The sequence below is a fragment of the Salvelinus sp. IW2-2015 genome, linkage group LG33 (assembly GCF_002910315.2).
Source record: "Salvelinus sp. IW2-2015 linkage group LG33, ASM291031v2, whole genome shotgun sequence".
Lineage (NCBI taxonomy): Eukaryota > Metazoa > Chordata > Actinopteri > Salmoniformes > Salmonidae > Salvelinus > Salvelinus sp. IW2-2015.
This window is the reverse complement of record NC_036872.1, coordinates 30,220,630-30,243,672: the sequence shown is the minus strand read 5'-3', so window position 1 is coordinate 30,243,672 and position 23,043 is coordinate 30,220,630. Positions and strand designations below refer to the sequence as shown.

At 43.0% G+C, this 23,043-nt stretch overlaps 1 protein-coding gene across 1 annotated transcript in view; it reads left to right on the top strand.

The window, feature by feature from the left end:
* The window catches only part of LOC111957564 (NMDA receptor synaptonuclear signaling and neuronal migration factor-like), a 67,711-nt gene that overhangs the window by 5,435 nt on the left and 39,233 nt on the right, over positions 1-23,043 (top strand). The window contains 4 exon segments of the mRNA XM_070437038.1: positions 8,563-8,624; positions 14,391-15,158; positions 19,186-19,215; positions 19,218-19,257. Of these exon segments, the coding sequence (XP_070293139.1) occupies positions 8,563-8,624; positions 14,391-15,158; positions 19,186-19,215; positions 19,218-19,257 (900 nt within the window).

Sequence of the window (23,043 nt, the reverse complement as noted above, 5' to 3'; positions counted from 1 at the left end):
GGGATGCAGACTGAGACTATCTGCATGTGGTCAAAATACACATTAACTCTACTAGGCGTTAACTACCCAGTGATTTCCTACATCTGGTGTTGGTGGTTTAATCCAATTACAAAGCAATATTTCTTACGGACTCTGACAAACATTCATTTAATCACCTAACAACCACAGTGTAGAGAGTGAGACTGAGAAAACAGCCAGCAGGGACTTGGGAAGCCTGCCAAATCAGACATTTCCATTTGACTCCCCGAGACAGTGAACAAGCGAGGACAAGAAACTAAGGCGCTAAGTGGTCAACTTGATGTTTGTTGTTTCAACTTCATTTCACTCGATTTGGTGTACTTGTATTGGAGAGAGAACAGAGTTCAGAGGAGAAGACGAGAGAGAGGGACTGAGGGAGATGGAGAGAGGAAGGTAAGAGCGGGAATGAGGAAGATGGTGTCTCAGAAAGAGAGAGTGAGGGAGACAGATAAGGTAGATATTTGGGGTGTCTCAGAAATAGGTCATCCTCTCAGAGAGATGATCTGAGTGGTGAGATTCAGTGGCTGAGGAGGAATACACTGTGCCCCTCTTTTACCAAATTACTCTGACGTGTAATTTAAGAGCCTCATTTGGTGTCCCTGAGACACTCTTGTTTTTCACTGAGACACCCAGGGCCAGAACACAGAAGGCTTGCTCCTTGACACAGATAGGAGAGAGGCTTCAGACAGACACATCCAGGCACTATCTCATGGAGCTGAACTCTACTAGTTTCTGTCTTTCACAGATTATTTTAATATCATGTATAGGGCCAGCATTCCTTCCTGACAACCTGATGAGGAACAACTCTGGGCCCTAGTTATAGCCTATATACCCTATAGCTTTGAACTAGGGCCTGGAATTTTTCCAGGTCAGGTAACCATACCCATGTCCTTGATTAGGGCCCCTCATGTATTTGTCGTCCCAGCCCTCTGCACACATCAGTGTAATGCCTTTACATTGCACCCCACTGTATGTACTGTATATATCCCCAGGCACAGCGGCTTGATGTATAGGCTTGGCTACCACAGCGGCTTGATGTATAGGCTTGGCTACCACAGCGGCTTGATGTATAGGCTTGGCTACCACAGCGGCTTGATGTATAGGCTTGGCTACCACAGCVGCTTGATGTATAGGCTTGGCTACCACAGCGGCTTGATGTATAGGCTTGGCTACCACAGGAGGTTGGTAGCATCTTAATTGGGGAGGGCGGGCTCATGGCAATGGCTGGAGCAGAATAGGTGGAATGATATCAAACACAAAGTTTTTATGTGTTTGATGCCATTTCATTTGTTCCATTCCAGACATTATTATGAGCCGTCCTCCCCTCAGCAGCCTCCACTGTTGGCTACAGTATTCATGTCTGACCAGGCCACTGTTTACATGAGTGTGTTTATTCCCTTATACCCTACAGAACCAAAGAGATAAGCCAAGGTACAGTGGCTTGCAAACGCATTCACCCCCCTTGGCATTTTTCCTATTTTGTTGTCTTACAACCTGAAATTAAAATTGATTTTTGGGGGGGTTTGTTTCATTTGATTTACACAACATGCCTACCACTTTGAAGATGCAAAATATTTTTTCTTGTGAAACAAACAAGAAATAACACAAAAAAACTGAAAACTTGAGCGTGCATAACTATTCACCCCCCCAAAGTCAATACTTTGTAGAGCCACCTTTTGCATTAATTACAGCTGCAAGTCTCTTGGGGTATGTCTCTATAAGCTTGGCACATCTAACCACTAGGATTTTTGCCCATTCTTCAAGGTATAACTGCTCTAGCTCCTTCAGAGTTGGATGGGTTCTGCTGGTGTACAGCAATCTTTAAGTCATACCACAGATTCTCTATTGGATTGAGGTCTGGGCTTTGACTAGGCCATTCCAAGACATTTAAATGTTTCCCCTTAAACCACTCGAGTGTTGCTTTAGCAGTATGCTTAGGGTCATTGTCCTGCTGGAAGGTGAACCTCCGTCCCAGTCTCAAATCTCTGGAAGACTGAAACAGGATTTTCTACAAGAATTTCAGAATTTCAGTTTTAGTTGGGTGGGCTATTTACAGATGGGCTGTGTACAGGTGCAATGATCGGTAAGCTGCTCTGACAGCTGATGCTTATAGTTGGTGAGGGAGATATAAGTCTCCATCTTCAGTGATTTTTGCAATTCATTCCAGTCATTGGCAGCAGAGAACTGGAAGGAAAGGCGGCCAAACGAGGTGTTGGCTTTGTGGATGACCAGTGAAATATACCTGCTGGAGCGTGCGTTACGGGTGGGTGTTGCTATGGTGACCAGTGAGCTGAGATAAGGCGGGGCTTTACCTAGCAAAGACTTATAGATGACCTGGAGCCAGTGGGTTTGGCGACAAATTTGAAGCGAGGGCCAGCCAACGAGAGCATACAGGTCGCAGTGGTGGGTAGTATATGGGGCTTTGGTGACAAAACGGATGGCACTGTGATAGACTACATCCAATTTGCTGAGTAGAGTGTTGGAGGCTATTTTGTAAATTACATCGTCGAAGTCAAGGATCGGTAGGATAGTCAGTTTTACGAGGGTATGTTTAGCAGCATAAGTGAAGGAGGATTTGTTGCAAAATAGGAAGCCGATTCTAGATGTAATTTTGGATTGGAGATGCTTAATGTAAGGCTGGAATAAGAGTTCAGTCTTAACAGACACCTAGGTATTTGTAGTTGTCCACATATGCTAAGTCAGAACCGTCCAGAGTAGTCATGCTAGTCGGGCGGGCAGGTGCGGGCAGCGATCGGTTGAAGAGCATGCGTTTAGTTTTACTTGCATTTAAGAGCAGTTGGAGGCCACGGAAGGAGTGTTGTATGGCATTGAAGCTCGTCTGGAGGTTTGTTAACACAGTGTCCAAAGAAGGGCCAGAGGTATACAGAATGGTGTCATCTGCGTAGAGGTGGATCAGAGATTCACCAGCAGCAAGAGCGACATCATTGATGTATACAGAGAAGAGAGTCGGCCCGAGAATTAAACCCTGTGGCACCACCATACAGACTGCCAGAGGTCCGGACAACAGGCCCTCCGATTTGACACACTGAACTCTATCTGAGAAGTAGTTGGTGAACCAGGCGAGACAGTCATTTGAGAAACCAAGGCTGTTGAGTCTGCCGATAAGAATGCGGTGATTGACAGAGTCGAAAGCATTGGCCAGGTCGATGAAGACGGCTGCACAGTACTCTCTTTTATCAATGGAGGTTRTGATATCATTTAGGACCTTGAGCGTGGCTGAGGTGAACCCATGACCAGCCCGGAAACCAGATTGCATAGCGGAGAAGGTACGGTGGGATTTGAAATGGTCGGTGATCTGTTTGTTAACTTGGCTTTCGAAGACTTTAGATGGTCAGGATAGATATATAACTTTAGAAAGGCAGGGCAGGATAAGTCTGTAACAGTTTGGGTCTAGAGTGTCTCCCCGTTTGAATCTATAGGGATCTCAGACGATACGAAAGAGAGGTTAAACAGGCTAGTAATAGGAGTTGCAACAATTGCAGCAGATAATTTTAGAAAGAGACGGTCCAGATTGTTTTGCCCAGCTGATTTGTAGGGGTCCAGATTTTGCAGCTCTTTCAGAACATTAGCTATCTGGATTTGGGTGAAGGAGAAGCGGGGGGGGGGGACTTGGGCAAGTTGCTGTGGGGGGTGCAGAGCTGTTGGCCGAGATAGGGGTAGCCAGGTGGAAAGCATGGCCAGCCGTAGAAAAATGCTAATTGAAATGATTATCATAGATTTTTCAGTGGTGACAGTGTTTCCTAGCCTCACTGCAGTGGGCAGCTGGGAGGAGGTGCTCTTATTCTCCATGGACTTCAGTGTCCCACATTTTTTGGGAGTTTGTGCTACAGGATGCAATTTCTGTTTGAAAAAACTAGCCTTTGCTTTCCTAACTGACTGTGTATATTGGTTCCTAACTTCCCTGAAAAGTTGCATATCGAGGGGGCTATTCGATGCTAATGCAGTACGCCACAGGATGTTTTTGTGCTGGTCAAGGGCAGTCAAGTCTGGAGTGAACCAAGGGCTATATCTGTTCTTAGTTCTAAATTTTTTGAATGGGGCGTGCTTATTTAAGATGGTGAGGAAAGCACTTGGTGAGGTGAGATGGTGAGGAAACCAGGCATCCTCTACTGACGGGATGAGGTCAATATCCTCCCAGGATACCCGGGCCAGGTCGATTAGAAAGGCCTGCTCGCTGAAGTGTTTTAGGGAGCATTTGACAGTGATGAGGGGTGATTGTTTGACCGCGGACCYATTACGGACGCAGGCAATGAGGCAGTGATCGCTGAGATCCTGGTTGAAGACAGCAGAGGTGTATTTAGAGGGCAGGTTCGTCAGGATGATATCTCTGAGGGTGCCCGTGTGTACGGGTTTACGGTTGTACCTGGTAGGTTCCATGATAATTTGTGTGAGATTGAGGGCATCTAGTTTAGATGGCAGCACGGCCGGGGTGTTAAGCATATCCCAGCTTAGGTCACCTAACAGTACGAACTCTGAAGATCAATTCACATATGGTGTCCAGGGCACATTTGGGGGCTTAAAGTGGTCCTATGGACAGTTACTCCAATCTCCGCTGTGGAGCTTTGCAGCTCTTTCAGGGTTATCTTTGGTCTCTTTGTTGCTTCTCTGATTAATGCCCTCCTTGCCTGGTCCATGAGTTTTGGTGGGCGGCCCTCTCCTGGCAGGTTTGTTGTGGTGCCATATTCTTTCCATTTTTAAATAATGGATTTAATGGTGCTCCGTGGGATGTTCAAAGTTTCTGATATTTTTTATAACCCGACCCTGATATGTACTTTTCCACAACTTTTTCCCTGACCTGTTTGGAGAGCTCCTTGGTCTTCATGGCGCCGCTTGCTTGGTGGTGCCCCTTTCTTAGTGATGTTGCAGACTCTGGGGCCTTTCGGAACAGGTATATATATACTGAGATCATGTGACACTTAGATTGCACACAGGTGGACTTTATTTAACTAATTATGTGACTTCTGAAGGTAATTGGTTGCACCAGATCTTATTTAGGGGCTTCATAGCTAATTTAGGGGCTTCACATTTTCCGTAAAAAATGTTTTAGAATTTTTTGAAATAAGTTATTTTTTTCATTTCACTTCACCAATTTGGACTATTTTGTGTATGTCCATTACATGAAATCCAAATAAAAATCAATTTAAATTACAGTTTGTAATGCAACAAAATAGGAAAAACGCCAAGGGGGATGCATACTTTTGCAAGGCACTGCATTTGCCCTGCTTTTACAGAACATGCATTTAGGGTTTACATAGTACATCTCCTTTCTTCAATTCTTTTCTCCGCTTTTTTCCTTTAATAAACCTCTCATCCTTATCATTCCTGCTTTCTATTTATGTTGTTTAAACACATCTCCCCCCTGTCATTGTCTTCCTGTTTCCCCGGCCCACTCGTCTCCCCCCTCCCTTCGCTCCCCTCGTCACATGGCTGAAAACATGCAGGAATCTTTGCTCATAAAAGCACAATACAATCTGCCAGACAGTAGAGCAGACAACGTGAGGGCAGAGCAAGGCAAGGCACACAGACGATACGTCCAAAATGACAACCTGTTCCCTATATAGTGCACTACTTTTGACCAAGTCACTGTAAGGGGACTAGGGTGCCATTTGGGATGGAGACAGAGAGATACATGGGGGTGGTACACTTCTCCTATCTAACTATGCCACTCTTCTCTCTAATGAATGTCTTAATACTTCCCCACTGAGTTTTCTTTTGTGGTTTTTAATCGATGTTCAAAGTGCTGGGGAAAAAAGAAATGTATTAATATGGTGGCTGTGTAATTGGCTTACGCTTGAATCTACATACTGTCTCTGGTTCTCTGTGGACTGTCCTTGAGATGCAGAGACATTAACATTTACGGAGCATAAGGAAGGAAGCCACAGATATGAGTTGAGCCATAGAGCTCCTATAATTAAGGATTTTATATATAATTCTATGAGTTGGGGGAAGTACATGATGGAATGGGTTTACTGCTGTTGGGCATGATTGCAATGCAGGCTGGACTAGTATCAGCGAAATATCAGTTGTTGTTGTTGTATTGGACCATATGTAACCGGTGTGAAATGGCTAGTTAGTTAGTGGTGTGCGGTAGTAGCATTTCAATTGCTGACGTCACTTACTTGAAGTAGTTGTTTCCCTTGCTCTGCAAGAGCTGCGGCTTTTGTGGAGCGATAGGTAATGATGCTTCAAAGGGTGACTGTTGTCGATGTGTTGAGAGGGCCCCTTGTTCAAGCCCAGGTTGGGGCGAGGATAGGGATAGAAGGAACACTGTTACACATAGTAGTTCCACAATTGGCTCCATGACAGTAGCTAGTTTGTCCTCTGGAAGTGGTCGTCTTGGATGTGTGTGGTCCTCCCCATTACCTTTATACACAGCACTTTAGAATGTTTATAGGAATGAGTGGAGAGCCAGAGAGATAAGGGATGAAAGCATTCCTCTCCTCTCTCTCTCTCTCTCTCTCTCTCTCTCTCTCTCTCCTCTGCTGCTGCACTTGCTACTTCATATTTAATTAGTTAGAGTGTGTGTCGTAGCAGGGAGGGCGGCATGGCATTTCAGAGCAGCATCCACACAGAGATATGTACAGACTGCCCAACACCAGCCAGCACAACTCACTGACTGTGGGAATGTGTATTGCTGTAGGTGTGCATGTGTGTGTGTGTGCGTGTTTGTGTGCATGCGTGTCTTTGTGTGTGTATATATACTGTGTGTACACACACACGTGCATTGCTTGTGTTAGCCCATATCCTCTCTTGTCTCTAGCCTACATTATGTGCAGTATGCGTAGCTATGTGGGAGTACTTGCTATAGAAATGTGTTTGTGTGGGAGAGTTATTAAACAACATAGTACAGCTGACCATGTTATCTTCTGTTGCCAATTAAGAGAGTAAGAACAATAGAACAAACACAAAATTACCCTGATGATGTGTGTGGTACAGTACATGTTGGGCCATATTATGTAGGATGAAAGCTGGAGAAAGAATTGCACACATCTTTTGTTTCATATTGCAAATCCATCCCCAGACCCACTTCAGTGAACCACAGGGGAGATGCAATTTATGACACATGAAATAAGTGCTTTTTTGTTTGATGAAGGTATAGATTGAACTCATGTACATACTCAGCCTCCCATATCCCTCTTTACACTCTCCATGGCAATTCTCCCCTCCCGCTGTCTGTGTGTGTGTGTGTAAATGTGAAAGGGTTTACTCCCCTACTGTACTATCGCCACTCATATGTGTGGCCCTAGAGCCGTGTACAAGAGCGAGGAATCATATCAAACCGGTCTGGAACACACCTGCATATTGGATTTCACACTCAAAATAATGGTTTCGGCACGTGTCATGAACATGTTCGGAATGTATAGATAGAACACCAGCGTCAAGAGACCTCGAGTAGTTTCGGTTGAAGAAGACAGTTCCATAGGGAAATCCGAGTAAAACCAAGGTACTAACCAGGTTTCCGTTCAACCTTTTTATGCGGGTAAAGTACATGTCAGATGAAAAATGTAATGACAGGCCTAATATCCAATTGTCGTCAAAACAAAATACTCTAGACAAAATACGCTTTTTGTGACGCTTTTATGCGCACCACTACGACTAATCGGGAAAGCATGCAGTTTATTAGGCTACAGATTAAATAAATAATTATGAATTTATCAGGGTGGTGAAAGTGCAAGGTGATGCGCTTGATGCTCCTTTCCAATAAATATCGAGGCTTATTCTGGTGACTTGATAATCGATGYTTGGCTGCGGTTTGATAAATCATCTAGCTCTTTTGCCCATAATAATAATCTCATCATGTAGGCTGGAGCGCACGAGCCAATAGCAGAGTGTTTTTTTGTGGGAGTTGAAAATTGGATGGAAACCAATTTAAACATATATTTTTTATCCGGTACATGGGACTTGTTTAGCAAAAGTTTTTTTCTTCTTCTTCGCCCTACGTCATCAGCACCGTGTTTGAATTGCAACAAGTCAATTTGATACAAACACGTCTCTGTTGGGAAAATGCGCATATTTTGGAATATTTGCATGAACATTTGTTGCCAATTGGATGGAAAGCTAATGAGACAAATGTTCAGGTTATTCAATTATTTGGTGGGACAATCATAAAACACTGGTTACTTCCAAAATGACACCTTATTGGTTAAAAGTAGTACACTATATAGGGAATAGGGTGCCATTTGGGATGCTGTTATTGAGTAGGAGATGTCTTGGTCTAGTGAGTGGTGAGTCACTCTCTGTTGGAGTCAGCAAGCTCCCTGTGAGAGACAGACAGGCAGGCAGCCTCCCAGTGAGAGGCAGACAGGCAGCCAGTCAGGTTCACGGTGAGAGACAGACAGGCAGGCAGCCTCACAGTGAGAGGCAGACAGACAGGCAGCCAGTCAGTCTCACGGTGAGAGACAGACAGGCAGGCAGCCTCCCAGTGAGAGGCAGACAGACAGACAGGCAGCCAGTCAGGCTCACGGTGAGAGTCAGGCAGCCAGTGGTCCAGTGCTAATCAGAGTGTTGTGCTTCTCTTTGCAGAGCAGCCAGAGCTTTCGGAGATTACCTGTCTCACACACACCCTGAGAACCGCAACGGATCAGGTACTCTATCAGTGTCCAGCCTCATCTAGTACATCCCATAACATGGCTTCACATATCCTAKAACTTTCATCTTTGCATGGCCTCACATATCCTATAACTTTCCTCTTCGCATGGCTTCACATATCCTATAACTTTCATCTTCGCATGGCTTCACATATCCTATAATTTCCCTCAACATTGCTTACATATCCTATAACTTTCATCTTCGATGCTTCACATATCCTATAACTTTCATCTTTCACATGGCTCTCACATACCTTATAACTTTCCTCTTCGCATGGCTTCACACTATCCTAATAAGTTTCTCCTCTTCACATGGCTTCACATATCCTATAACTTTCATCTTCCATGGCTTCACATATTAAACTTTCCTTTCACATGGCTTCACATATTCCTATAACTTTCCTCTTCACATGGCTTCACATATCCTATAACTTTCCCTCACATAGCTTCACATATCCTATAACTTTCATCTTCACATGGCTTCACATATCCTATAATTTCCTCTTCACATGGCTTCACATATCCTATAACTTTCCTCTTCACATGGCTTCACATATCCTATAACTTTCCTCTTCACATGGCTTCACATATCTATAACTTTCATCTTCACATGGCTTCACATATCCTATAATTTCCTCTTCACATGGCTTCACATATCCTATAGTTCCTCTTTCACATGGCTTCACATATCCTATAATTTCATCTTCACATGGCTTCACATATCTATAAGTTTCCTTTCACAGGCTTCACATATCCTATAAGTTCCACTTCACATGGCTTCACATATCCTATAACTTTATCTTCACATGCTTCACATATCATAACTTCCTCTTCACATGGCTTCACATATCCTATAACTTTCCTCTCACATGGTTAATTCCATATCTATCTTCCCTTCACATGTTCACATATCCTATAACTTTCCTCTTCACATGGCTTCACATATCCTATAAGTTTCCCTACTTTCACATGGCTTCACATATCCTATAACTTTCTCTTCACATGGCTTCACATATCCTATAACTTTCATCTTCACATGGCTTCACATATCCTATAACTTTCATCTTCACATGGCTTCACATATCCTATAAGTTTCCTCTTCACATGGCTTCACATATCCTATAACTTTCATCTTCACATGGCTTCACATAATCCTATAATTTCCTCTTCACATGGCTTCACATATCCTATAACTTCCTTCACATGGCTTCACATATCCTATAACTTTCCTCTTCACATGGCTTCACATATCCTATAACTTTCCTCCTCACATGACTTCACATATCCTATAACTTCCTCTTCGCATGCTTTCACATATCCTATAACTTTCCTCTTCACATGGCTTCACATATCCTATAACTTTCCTCTTCACATGGCTTCACATATCCTATAACTTCCCTCTTCGCATGGCTTCACATATCCTATAAGTTTCCTCTTCAAATGTAACCCACCGGCTCAATTCGGTCTTATGTGGCAAAATTTGAAAATGTGTTTTTTACATTGAATAAAAGTAGAGACTCAGAGCTAGAAATGGTATATAATACACTACAACCACAGTTGAGGAACAGTGGGAAAGTATTTTTGCTTTGAAAGTTGATAAACTTGTAACCTCACTTTTGAGAAAATCCACTTGAAAGTTTTGGTAMACCTACTTGAGAGCTCTTCTTTGTCTACACCCATTCAGCATCGTTCACACCCTCTTAAGCTTTAGCCCCACCCAGCTCTTTAAGGATTCACATGTGAGGCCATGTATTAAACAACCAAAGATTTGAAGACTAAAGGCTGGTTAATACTAGGTCTATCTACAGTTGTCGCAGTGACATCATTGATATTCTATTGTGGTCCGACATCAGCAGCCTGGTGGTCCAGAATAGTATAACTAGTGTATTTTGTTTTAACATCAATAAATCCACCCATTTAAAAATGAATTTAGTATACAGTACCAGTCAAAAGTTTGGACACACCAACTCATTCCAGGGTTTTTCTTTATTTTTACTATTTTATACATTGTAGAATAATAGTGAAAACATAAAAACTATGAAATAACACACATGGAATCATGTAGTAACCAAAAAAGTGTTAAACAAATCAAAATATATGTTATATTTGAGATTCTTCAAAGTAGCCACCCGTTGCCTTGATGACAGCTTTGCACACTCTTGGCATTCTCTCAACCAGCTTCATTTGGAATGCTTTTCCAACCGTCTTGAAGACGTTCCCACATATGCTGAGCACTTGTTGGCAGCTCTTCCCTCACTCTGTGGTCCAACTTATCCTAAACCATCTCAATTCAGTTGAGGTCGGGTGATTGTGGAGGCCAGGTCATCTTATGCAGTACTCCATCACTTTCCCTCTTGGTCAAATAGCCCTTACACAGCCTGGAGGTGTGTTGGGGCATTGTGCTGTTGTAAAACAAATGATAGTCCCACTAAAGCGCAAACCAGATGGGATGGCGTATCGCTGCAGAGTGATGTGGTAGCCATRCTGGTTAAGTGTGCCTTGAATCCTGAATAAATCACAGACAGGCATCCCCACACCATCACACCTCCTCCTCCATGCTTCACAGTGGGAACTACATATGAGGAGATAATCCATTCACCTACTCTGCGTCTCACAAAGACACGGTGGTTGGAACTCAAAATCTCAAATTTGGACTCATCAGACCAAAAGACAGATTTTCACTGTCTAATGTCCATTGTTAGTGTTTCTTGGCCCAAGCAAGTCTCTTATTATTATTTGTGTCCTTTAGTAGTGGTTTCTTTGCAGCAATTCTATCATGAAGTCTCCCGGGTGGCGCAGTGGTCTAGGGCACTGCATCGCAGTGCTAGCTGCGCCACCAGAGTCTCTGGGTTCGCGCCCAGGCTGGGCTGGGTTCGCGCCCAGGCTCTGTCGCAGCCGGCCGCAACCGGGAGATCCGTGGGGCGACGCACAATTGGCATAGCGTCGTCCGGGTTAGGGAGGGTTTGGCCGGTAGGGAGGGTTTGGCCGGTAGGGATATCCTTGTCTCAGTATGTAAAAATTTTATAAAATGTATGCACTCTACTGTAAGTCGCTCTGGATAAGAGCGTCTGCTCTTGGCCGGTAGGGATATCCTTGTCTCAGTATGTAAAAAATGTAATAAAATGTATGCACTCTACTGTAAGTCGCTCTGGATAAGAGCGTCTGCTAAATGACTAAAATGTAAAAAAATGTAAATGAAGGCCTGATTCACTCAGTCTCCTCTGAACAGTTGATGTTGAGAAGTGTCTGTTACTTGAACTCTGTGAAAAAAATTTGGGAGCTGCAATTTTTGAGTCTGGTAACTCTAATGAACTTATCCTCTGCAGCAGAGGTAACTCTGGGTCTTCCTTTTCTGTGGCGGTGCTCATGAGAGCCAGTTTCATCATAGCGCTTGATGGTTTTTGCGACTGCACATGAAGAAACTTTCAAAGTTCTTGAAATTTTCYGGATTGACTGACCTTCATGTTTTAAAGTAATAGTGGACTGTCGTTTCTCTTTGCTTATTTGAGCTGTTCTTGACATATTATGGACTTGGTCTTTTACCAATTGGGACTATCTTCTGTATACCACCCTTACCTTGTCACAACACTGATTGGCTCAAACGCATTAAGAAGGAAATAATTCCACAAATTAACTTTTAACAAGACACACCTGTTAATTGAAATGCATTCCAGGTGACTACCTCATGAAGCTGGTTGAGAGAATGCCAAGAGTGTGCAAAGCTGTCATCAAGGCAAAGGGTTGCTACTTTACACTTTCTTGGTTACTACATGATTCCATATGTGTTATTTCATAGTTTTGATGTCTTCACTATTATTCTACAATGTAGAAAATAGTAAAAATAAAGAAAAATCCTGAATGAGTTGGTGTGTCCAAACCTTTGACTTGTACTGTATGTCAATCTATCAAACCAGGCAACTAAAAGCAACTGTCTAAACAATGTTTTGGTTCGTTTCTAGCTAACTAGCTAATGTTAAGTTAGCTGGTTAGCCAGTTCAAATAATGACCATATCATGTAGATGACAACATCTTCACTTTAGCTCATTCGACTTCATTATTACAGGAAATTAATGGCGAGCCAATTACAGAAAATAGCTTATGATTGTGAGTGTGATGAAATAAAAGCAGGGAATTCGACCTGAGAATTTTAGAACATGGACACAGTTGCCTAACGTTATATCCTAATTTGACTTTGGTGCAGGTCATGTTCTTCACATTACCGTCTCTGGTTAACACATAATATATCAAATAAAATTGAAGTTGAATTTGTCACATGCACAGGATACAGAAGATATAGTGAAATTGTTACTTGCATAGTAGAGTGTTTTGTTAAGACATGTAGCTTTCTAGCTAGCTAGCTAAACAATGAACCATAATCCCAACCTATAACGTTACTACTTGCATGAATCTGCAGGCAACCAGCTTCAATGTTAGCTAGTTAGCTAACATTAGGCTATAACTAGCAATGCAAATGGCTCTGAGATACAAATAATATTAGTACACAGATCATACACGTAACGTTAGCTAGCGAGACAGATAACGTTAGCTAGCTAGCTAACAGTATGCTTTAACTTGAAATGAAAAATACTTTCTGCCAAAATTAGAAACGTATAACATCTGAAAATGTAGCTAGCTAGAATATCTTACCCGTATACACGGATGGACGATTCTCCTTCTCTGTCACGGATGCCATGGTTGCCATTAGTTTGAAGATGTAATCCGGAGACAGGTATTTTATACAACAGCCTTCTGTGTGTTCTCTTTTCGACTCCCTCTGAATATTTGCAATCAAACGCCAGAATTTTCTCCATCTCCTTAGTTATCATATTCTAATTCCACCGGAATTCCACTGATTTCAAAACTCGGTCCCCCAGAAAGTGGAGAACAACACTTTTGCAGTAATACTACGTGATATCTTTCAAAAAAGCAGCGTTAGAAAGGATTACCGACACCTACTGACTAGCTCATGTTCTAGACAGAAGCGGGCTACATGGCATACCAATCCGAACTCATCTCTCAGCATGTCCAGCCGATCCATTATCTCAGCCAGTCATGGCTAGCAGGAAAGTATTTTTCCTTAGCTAAACCAACTAGGCTCATAAATTAACAATTTTATTCATATTTTCAGATGGCATACACATTTTTTATTAAGGCACATGAAAGTTCACATGTTCCAGAAGGCATTTCTGACAAAGAAGCTAACGTTCAAATGCCTCTGCTGTGAAGTAGTGACGCACAACATACGCCTAGTTTCCTGAAACGAGTCACAAATGGCTTCACATTTCCTATAACTTTCCTCATCACATGGCTTCACATTTCCTGTAACTTTCCTCATCACATGGCTTCACATTTCCTGTAACTTTCCTCATCACATGGCTTCACATTTCCTGTAACTTTCCTCATCACATGGCTTTCCTCTCATCCCACTGTATAGCAGCACTAAATGCTCTGAAATCATTACCACACTATATCTGGCAAATTTCACTGTGAGAGGGTGTATCTTCCCGAGGCAGAGGACCGGGTAAGTCTGCCAAACCCCTTCTATCTTCCAACTCATCCTTTCAAAATACCTCCTAATTTCCTCCCTTCTCTCATTTCCCTTCTCCGTTATCCATCTCTTCACATCTCATTCCTCCTCTCATCTCCAAAAAGCTTTGTTTGCTCTCTGATGTTTGCTCAAATGTTGCCAAGCCCTTTAGAGCACAAGATGAACAGCTCATCTCTTTGTCCTCTCTCTCTTGCTCTTGCACTTGCTCTCTCCAGATCAGCTTCTATCTAATACCTTCATTGGCCAAGACAAAGACTCCCCTGACATCAGTCATCTTCACAACAACTACCTACACCCTCAGAGCCACTGTGGGGCCAAGGCCAGCCAGGACCAGTCCCAGGCCCACAGTCTTCAGTCCCAGCTCAGCACACTGCATCCCCATCACAGCAGTCTCCAGCCCAGCACCCTGCAGCCAAGCAGTCTGCAGCCCACAGGCCCCTCCAAGCACAGGCTCTCAGCAGAGCGAAGTTTCTCCTCCGAGGAGCAGCAGCCACCTCCCAGGTCCTCTGAGGGGAGCCTGACCAGCTTGAAGCCAGCTGCCCAGCGGGTCTACACCATCACCAGGGAGGGAGGCATGCTAGGGGGGCGAGGCAGCGAGGAGAGTCTGGAGCTGGAGGTGCTGAAGCAGCCTCTGTCCCCTCCTCCCTCCGCCAACCAGCCCTCCTTTTCAAACCAACAACCACCAGGCAGCAAACATCCCCGCGGCAACCATAGTCATGGCCCACAGGGCCACAGGCCCAAGTCCCAGCCCCTGCAGAGCTCAGGGAGTGCCCATAACATCCGGGACTGGGTGGTGAGGAGGGGGGGCTCGCGGGAGGACTGCACCCCAGACTGTGTCACCTGCATCAGGGCCCCATGTCCGAGCCAGCGCTCCCTGGATCTGGAGACGTCTCCGCGAGACGGAGGAAAACAGAGGAAGAAGCTAGAGAGGATGTACAGCCAAGACCAAGGCAGAGACAGACGAGGCTCTGCTGAGGAGAGAGGTGAGGAGGAGGATGGAGGATGGAGGAGGAGGATGATGATGATGACCAAATCAAATCCAGCTTTATTTATATAGCACATTTCAGACATGAATGCAATGCAATGCGCTTCACAGGAAAATAAGAAAAATAAAGAAAATGAACAGAAATCTTTACTACACAAAAACAAAAGAATAACAATAAAAACTGAATGACTAAAAAGCACCCTAAGGCAAAGCAAAATTAAAAAGGTGTGTTTTAAGATCTCTTTTAAATATGTCCACAGTTTCGGCCCCCCTCAGGTTTTCTGGCAGGCTATTCCAGAGGCTGGGGGCATAATTAATAATGGCTGCCTCTCCATGCCTCTTGGTCCTAGGCTTTGGGATAGTTAAAAGGCTGCCTCTCCATGCCTCTTGGTCCTAGGCTTTGGGATAGTTAAAAGGCCAGTGCCAGAGGACCTGAGGGACCTACTGGGTTCATAACACAAAGTATGTCTGACATGTATTGGGGTGCACATTCGTGGATTGATTTAAAAACCAATAGAACAATAATCAAATTAATTTTAAAACTCACAGGCAGCCAGTGCAGAGACATCAAAACCGGTGTAATGTGTGCTCTTCGTCTGGTCTTGGTCAGTACCCGTGCTACAGCATTCTGTATGTTTTGCAGTTGACAAATGGCTTTCTTGGGTAGACCAGACAGGAGAGCATTACAGTAGTCAAGCCTGCTTGTAAGAAAAGCATGGATGAGTCTCTGTATCAGCCTGAGATAGAAACGACTGCACCTTGGTAATGTTCATCAGGTGGTAAAAAGCTACTTTGGTCACATTCCTAATGTTTGATTTGAAATTGAGTTCAGAATCTAAAATGACAACTAGGTTTTTTTCCTGGTGTTTTATCTTTATTGCTTTGGCTCCAATAATACAGTAAGAACCTCGGCCTGGTCTTGATTTAGCTGAAGGGAATTGTTAGCCGCCCAAGTATTGCTCGTGTTTCTTGGCCCAAGCAAGTCTCTTCTTGTTATTGATGTTCTTTAGTCATGTTTTTTTTGCAGCAATTCGACCATGAAGGCCTGATTCACTCAGTCTCCTCTGAACAGTTGATGTTGAGATGTGTCTGTTACTTGAACTCTGTGAGGCATTTATTTGGGCTGCCATCTGAGGTGCAGTTAATTGCAATTTCTGAGGCTGGTAACTCTAATGAACTTATCCTCTGCAGCAGAGGTAACTCTGGGTCTTCCTTTCCTGTGGCGGTCCTAATGAGAGCCAGTTTCATCATAGCGCTTGGTTTTTGCGACTGCACTTTTCCGTATTGACTGATCTTAATTTTCCGTATTGATTGACCTTCATGTCTTAAAGTAAGGATGGACTGTCATTTCTCTTTTCTTATTTGAGCTGTTCTAGCCATAATATGGACTTGGTCTTTTACCAAATAGGACTATCTTCTGTTTACCACCCCTACCTTGTCACAACACAGCTGATTGGCTCAAACGCAGTAAGAAGGAAATGAATTACACAAATTAACTTTTAACAACTCATACCTTTTAATTGAAATGCATTCCAGGTGACTACCTCATGAAGCTGGTTGAGAGAATGTCAAGAGTGTGCAAAGCTGCCATCAAAGCAAAGGGTTGCTACTTTGAAGTATCTCAAATATAAAATATATTTTGATTTGTTTAACACTTTTTTGGTTACTGCATGATTCCATGTGTGTTATTTCATAGTTTTGATGTCTTCACTGTTATTCTACAATGTAGAAAATAGTACAAATAAAGGCAAAACCATTGAATGAGTAGGTGTGTCCAAACCTTTGACTGGTACTGTATATAAAACGCAAAATCAAACCTTGTGGAACGCCATATGCGATATCTATTTTCTCTGAGTTATGTTCACCAAGGGTGACAAAAAACTCTTGACCACTTAAATAGGTCCTAAACCAATTTAGAACTGGACCAGAGAGGCCAACCCAACTCTCCAGTCTGTCCAGAAGGACATCTTTGTCAACAGTGTCGAATGCAGCATTTCAATCCAAACGTACAGAAAGCTGTAAGGATGTCTCACAACATGTATCTAAAATTAACCCTATAAATAGCACTGTTGGGAGATTTAGAAAGCCATAGTCTAGCAATCAACAATATAATAATACTTTTATCTTTAAATCGCAATCTGTAGATAGGTTCAGAATGTATGTAAAACATCACAGCACAGATTAAAACTACATGGCTCATAGAAATCATAAGATGGTGGTTTAGGGAGATAGGTGGGATGGACTGAGAGTAGCTTAGGGGTGGATTTAAAAGCTCATGTTCTAGAATAGTTATGACTGAAAACACAATGTATATTGTACAGTATAAGTACTATCTATCCAGATGTGATGGAAACTCAGCAACAAAAACAAACGTCCCTTTTTTAGGACCCTGTCTTTCAAAGATAATTTGTAAAAATCCAAATAACTTCACAGTTCTTCATTGTTAAGGGTTTAAACACTGTTTCCCATGCTTGTTCAATGAACCATAAACAATTAATGAACATGCACCTGTGGAACGGTTGTTAAGACACTAACAGCTTACAGACGGTATGCAATTAAGATCACAGTTATGAAAACTTAGGACACTAAAGAGGCCTTTCTATTGACTCTGAAAAACACCAAAAGAAAGATGCCCAGGGTCCCTGCTCATCTGCGGGAACGTGTCTTACGCATGCTGCAAGGAGGCATGAGGACTGCAGATGTGGCCAGGGCAATAAATTGCAATGTCCGTACTGTGAGACGCCTAAGACAGCGCTACAGGGAGACAGGACGGACAGCTGATCATCCTCGCAGTGGCAGACCACTTGTAATAACACTTCCACAGGATCGGTACATCTGAACATCACACCTGCGGGACAGGTACAGGACGGCAACAACAACTGCCTGAGTTACACCAGGAATGCACAATTCAACCATCAGTGCTCAGACTGTCCGCAATAGGCTGAGAGAGGCTGGACTGAGGGCTTGTAGGCCTGTTGTAAGGCAGGTCCTCACCAGACATCACCGGCAACAATGTCACCTATGGGCACAAATCCACCGTCGCTGGACCAGAAAGGACTGAAAAAAAGTGCTCTTCACTGACAAGTCGCAGTTTTGTCTCTCCAGGGGTGATGGTCGGATCGTCGAATGAATGAGCATTACACCGAGTCCTGTACTCTGGAGCGGGATCGGTTTGGAGGTGGAGGGTCTGTCATGGTCTGGGGCGGTGTGTCACAGCATCATCGGACTGAGCTTGTTGTCATTGCAGGCAATCTCAACGCTGTGCGTTACAGGGAAGACATCCCTCCTCCCTCATGTGGTACCCTTCCTGCAGGCTCATCCTGACATGACCCCTCAGCATGACAATGCCACCAGCCATACTGCTCGTTCTGTGGTGATTTCCTGCAAAGACAGGAATATCAGTGTTCTGCCATGGCCAGCAAAGAGCCCGGATCTCAATCCCATTGAGCACGTCTGGGACCTGTTGGATCAGTGGGTGAGGCTAGGCCTTTTAATTTTGACCCCCCCTTGTTCAGGGACACATTATTCAATATATGTTAGTCACATGTCTGTGGAACTTGTTCAGTTTGTCTCAGTTGATCTTGTTATGTTCATACAAATATTACACATGTTAAGTTTTGAAAATAAACGCAATTGACAGTGAGAGGACGTTTCTTATTTGGCTGAATTTACAATAAAAAAACAGAATAAAAAGGCTGTCTCTGTGCTGTGGTGGCACAAAACCAGATTGACATTTTTCAAAAATACAGTTGAAAAAGCATTTAGCTGTTTGAAAATCCAATTTCTACCGAATTTTGCGTAAGTATTATGATGATGATGGAGGAGGATGGAGGGGAGTGGGGCCTTTAGTTGTCTTTGTGTCCTTTATCCCATCCCTTGTCCCCTGTGATAAGACTCATTTGCGGTATAATGTTTTTCTCAAACTCAAAGCACATTGTGTGGAGAAGGGTAAACAGCTGACAGACAACAACATTTGAAGTGTAATGTTGTGGGCTAAACTTCTGCTTTGTCTCCTTTGTTTGTAGAGGACAACCCTAATAGCTGGTTCCCCAAAGAGACATGTTCAGCTTCCAGACGGCTACCACAACAATGCAGGCGTGAGATAAGGATATCAGATATAACCTCACCCTCTCTGCTCCACTCCTATGAACACGACATGGCTGCCTCAAAGAGTTCTGTGTGCTAATGATGGATGAGTTCTAGAGTGCCTCCCAAATATGCACAATATTCCCTATACACAGTAGTTCTCAATATAGTGCTTGGGGATGTAGCCTTAGACTCCTTCACATGGCTGTGCCCTGGACACAGTTGGAGGCCAGTGGTTTTATAGACACAGTTGGAGGCCAGTGGTTTTATAGACACATTGGAGCCAGTGGACGTGCCAGTGGTTTTATAGGACACAGTTGGAGGCCAGGTTTATAGGACACAGTTGGAGCCAGTGGTTTTATAGGACACAGTTGGAGGCCAGTGGTTTTATAGGACACAGTTGGAGCCAGTGGTTTTATAGGACACAGTTGGAGCCAGTGGTTTTATAGGGACAGTTGGAGGCCAGTGGTTTTATAGGACACAGTTGGAGGCCAGTGGTTTTATAGGACAGTTGGAGGCCAGTGGTTTTATAGGACAGTTGGAGGCAGTGGTTTTATAGGACACAGTTGGAGGCCAGTGGTTATAGGACACAGTGGAGGCCAGTGGTTTTATAGGACACAGTTGGAGGCCAGTGTTTTATAGGACACAGTTGGCCAGTGGTTTATAGGACAGACAGTTGGAGGCCAGTGGTTTTATAGGACAGTTGGAGGCCAGTGTTTTATAGGTGGACCGTTGGAGGCCAGTGGTTTTATAGACACAGTTGAGGCCAGTGGTTTATAGGACAGTGGAGGCCAGTGGTTTTATAGGACCAAGTTGGAGGCCAGTGGTTTTATAGGACACAGTTGGAGGCCAGTGGTTTTATAGGACACAGTTGGAGGCCAGTGGTTTATAGGACACAGTTGGAGCCAGTGTTTATAGGACACAGTTGCAGGCCAGTGGTTTTTATAGACACAGTTGGAGGCCAGTGGTTTATAGGGGACAGTGGAGGCCATGTTTTATAGGACAGTTGAGCCAGTGGTTTTATAGGGGACAGTTGGAGGCCAGTGGTTTTATAGGACACATTTTATGTAATACATTTGAGGAAAAGCTGGAAAAAATTCCTAAATATTAACCATCAACATAGTGAATACAATTGGTGTTTAATATTTTATTTAACTAGGCAGTTAACTAGGCAGTCAGTTAAGAACAATTCTTTATTTTCAATGACGGCCTAAGGAACAGTGGGAAAACCTCTTGACACTACAGGGGGTGCTGTTCAACTTGGACATTTAAGTTCCCAAATTAAACTGCTCGTACTCAATTCTTGCTCGTACAATAATGCATATTATTATTACTATTGGATAGAAAACAATCTCTAGTTTCTAACAACCGTTTGAATTATGTCTGTGGGTGAACCAGAACTCTTTCTGCAGCGAAATTCATGACAGGAACTGCGAAGGTCTGAAAACGAGGCTCTGTTCTCAGATCAGTTTAAAGCTCTGTATGTATCCTATGGGTCGACATGAACTGCACCGCCTTCCCTGGATGTCAGTAACCAATGAGAAGTGGAATGGAGTTTCTACGTAGTTCTCAGAGCTTATAAAAGGCCAAGAACGAAGGAGCTCTCTTTTCGACGTTCGTCATTGCGCAAAGCAAGACCTCAGGATGGCATTTTGAAACGCTCAGTTATCCGGCCTTAGCTATATCCGTCTGTAATTTAATTCGATATAGGTGTTAGAAACATCATAACGAAGTTATTTTAAACCGAGTTATATCAGTTTATGCGAGTAATATGCTATTTTCGGATTTCTTAGTATTGCGCTTTTGAACATTTGGCATGTTTGTGGCCAGACATAGCTAATGTTGTTACTGCTGAATTCCGAAGTTGAAGATAACGTTTTAAAACCAAGCAACCGATTCTTTTGACAAAGGGACCACTTGCCCAAGATTCTGAGGAAAGCTCGTCCAAAAGTAAGAGCTATTTATGATGTTATTATCCTACGTTATTATGTGGAAAAATGTAAACGCACTTTTTCGTGCCCCATTATTGCGCGCACTATCTGGCTGTAACGCAAACTGTATGTCCAGTAACGTTAATTTTGAACAATCTAACTCAGGCGGTTGCATTAATAACTAATGCATCTTTCATTTGCTGTCCAACCTGTATTTTTAGTCAATTTACGGAATTATTAATTGATTAGATAGGTGCCTTTCAAAGATGGCGCCGGCCGAATGCAATGCACCTGTTGCCACTGATCACATTGTAAACCACGATTTGTGCTGCTAAATATGCACATTTTTCGAACAAAAACCTATATGCATTGTGTTAATATGATTTACGGACTGTCATCTGATGAAGTAATATCAAGGTTAGTCCATTATATAATTGGCTGGATGTTACGATCGCTAACCTTGCTGCTGGTAATGCCGGTTGTGTTTCTGGCTATTGTGGTACGCTAATATAATGCTATAATTTTGGTTTTCGCTGTAAAACCTACTTAAATCTGACATATTGGCTGGATTCACAAGAGTTGGGCTTTCATTTGCTGTACGCTGTGTATTTTTCAGAAATGTTTTAAGATGAGTAATTAGGTATTTGACGTGGTCTCTGTAATTATTCTGGCAGCTTCGGCACTATTTCAGATTGCAGCTGCAATGTAGAACTGCTGATTTATACTCTGAAATATGACGATTTTCAAAAAAACATATGCTATACTAAATAATGTTATCAGATTATCGGATCACTTATGAAGTTGTTTTCTGGTTAGTGGCTATATATATCTTTATTTCGGTCGAACTTTGTGATAGCTACTGATGGAGTAAAAAACTGGTGGAGCTAAAAAAAGTGGTGTCTTTTGCTAACGTGGTTAGCTAATAGATTTACATATTGTGTCTTCCTGTAAAACTATTTAAAAATCAGAAATGATGGCTGGATTCAAAATTCGCAACATACTTATCATGGTTCATTGACTCGTGGATTTGTAAGATTTTAATCATCCAGCATTACTTGAGTGCTACTATGCTATCAGCTTTAAGTTCGACGGACACCATCCTTTAAACTAGTCTTAGTTCCATCGATCATATCGTATTTTTAGAATGCGCGCGCACTCACCGTATTACTTGTGACGCTACAACCGATATTTTTTGAACAGGCATACGCCCATTAGGATTCAGGAATGAAAGACAGGGGAGGTCGGGTTTCACAACTTAAGTAGGAGTAAACAAACAAAAGGGACCATATTAGGAGTAGGAAACATTAAGTCGGGCCGTCCAGTCGCAAAAAAAAATTACCCAGTGGCAGACCCAACGTGCACATTTCCGAAAAGAGCATAGTACACCGGACAAATAGAAAGGAACTAGTAAAGGATCATGATCTATAACACAACACCTACAGTAGCCAATGAGAAGAAGAATAAACGTCAGTATCCTGCACGCAAGAACTGTAACTCAATGCTAGTTCAGGACTCTTTTACTTACGTGGGGGAGTCTCAAACCCGATACTTCCCGGGGTTTGGGAAGGACAATAGAGGTTGCATGCCTGATACCAGCGGCGTAAGAAACACAACAGAAAACAAAAACCCTAACCCTGACTAACTCAACCACAGAACCACAGGAAACAAACTACAGATTTTTTAAACCATTAGATCAGTTCGGGGGATTGTTCGATCTTTTGGCAACCGTTTCCAATGGCCTACACACCAAATAAAAGGCTACAGAAAGAAAATAAAATGAAGAAACCCGCCTGCTGCCCCCGCCATTAAGTGAGGGTATGGGGGTTTCAGGCATTAAATATGCCTTTAATATTTTTTTAAAAAACA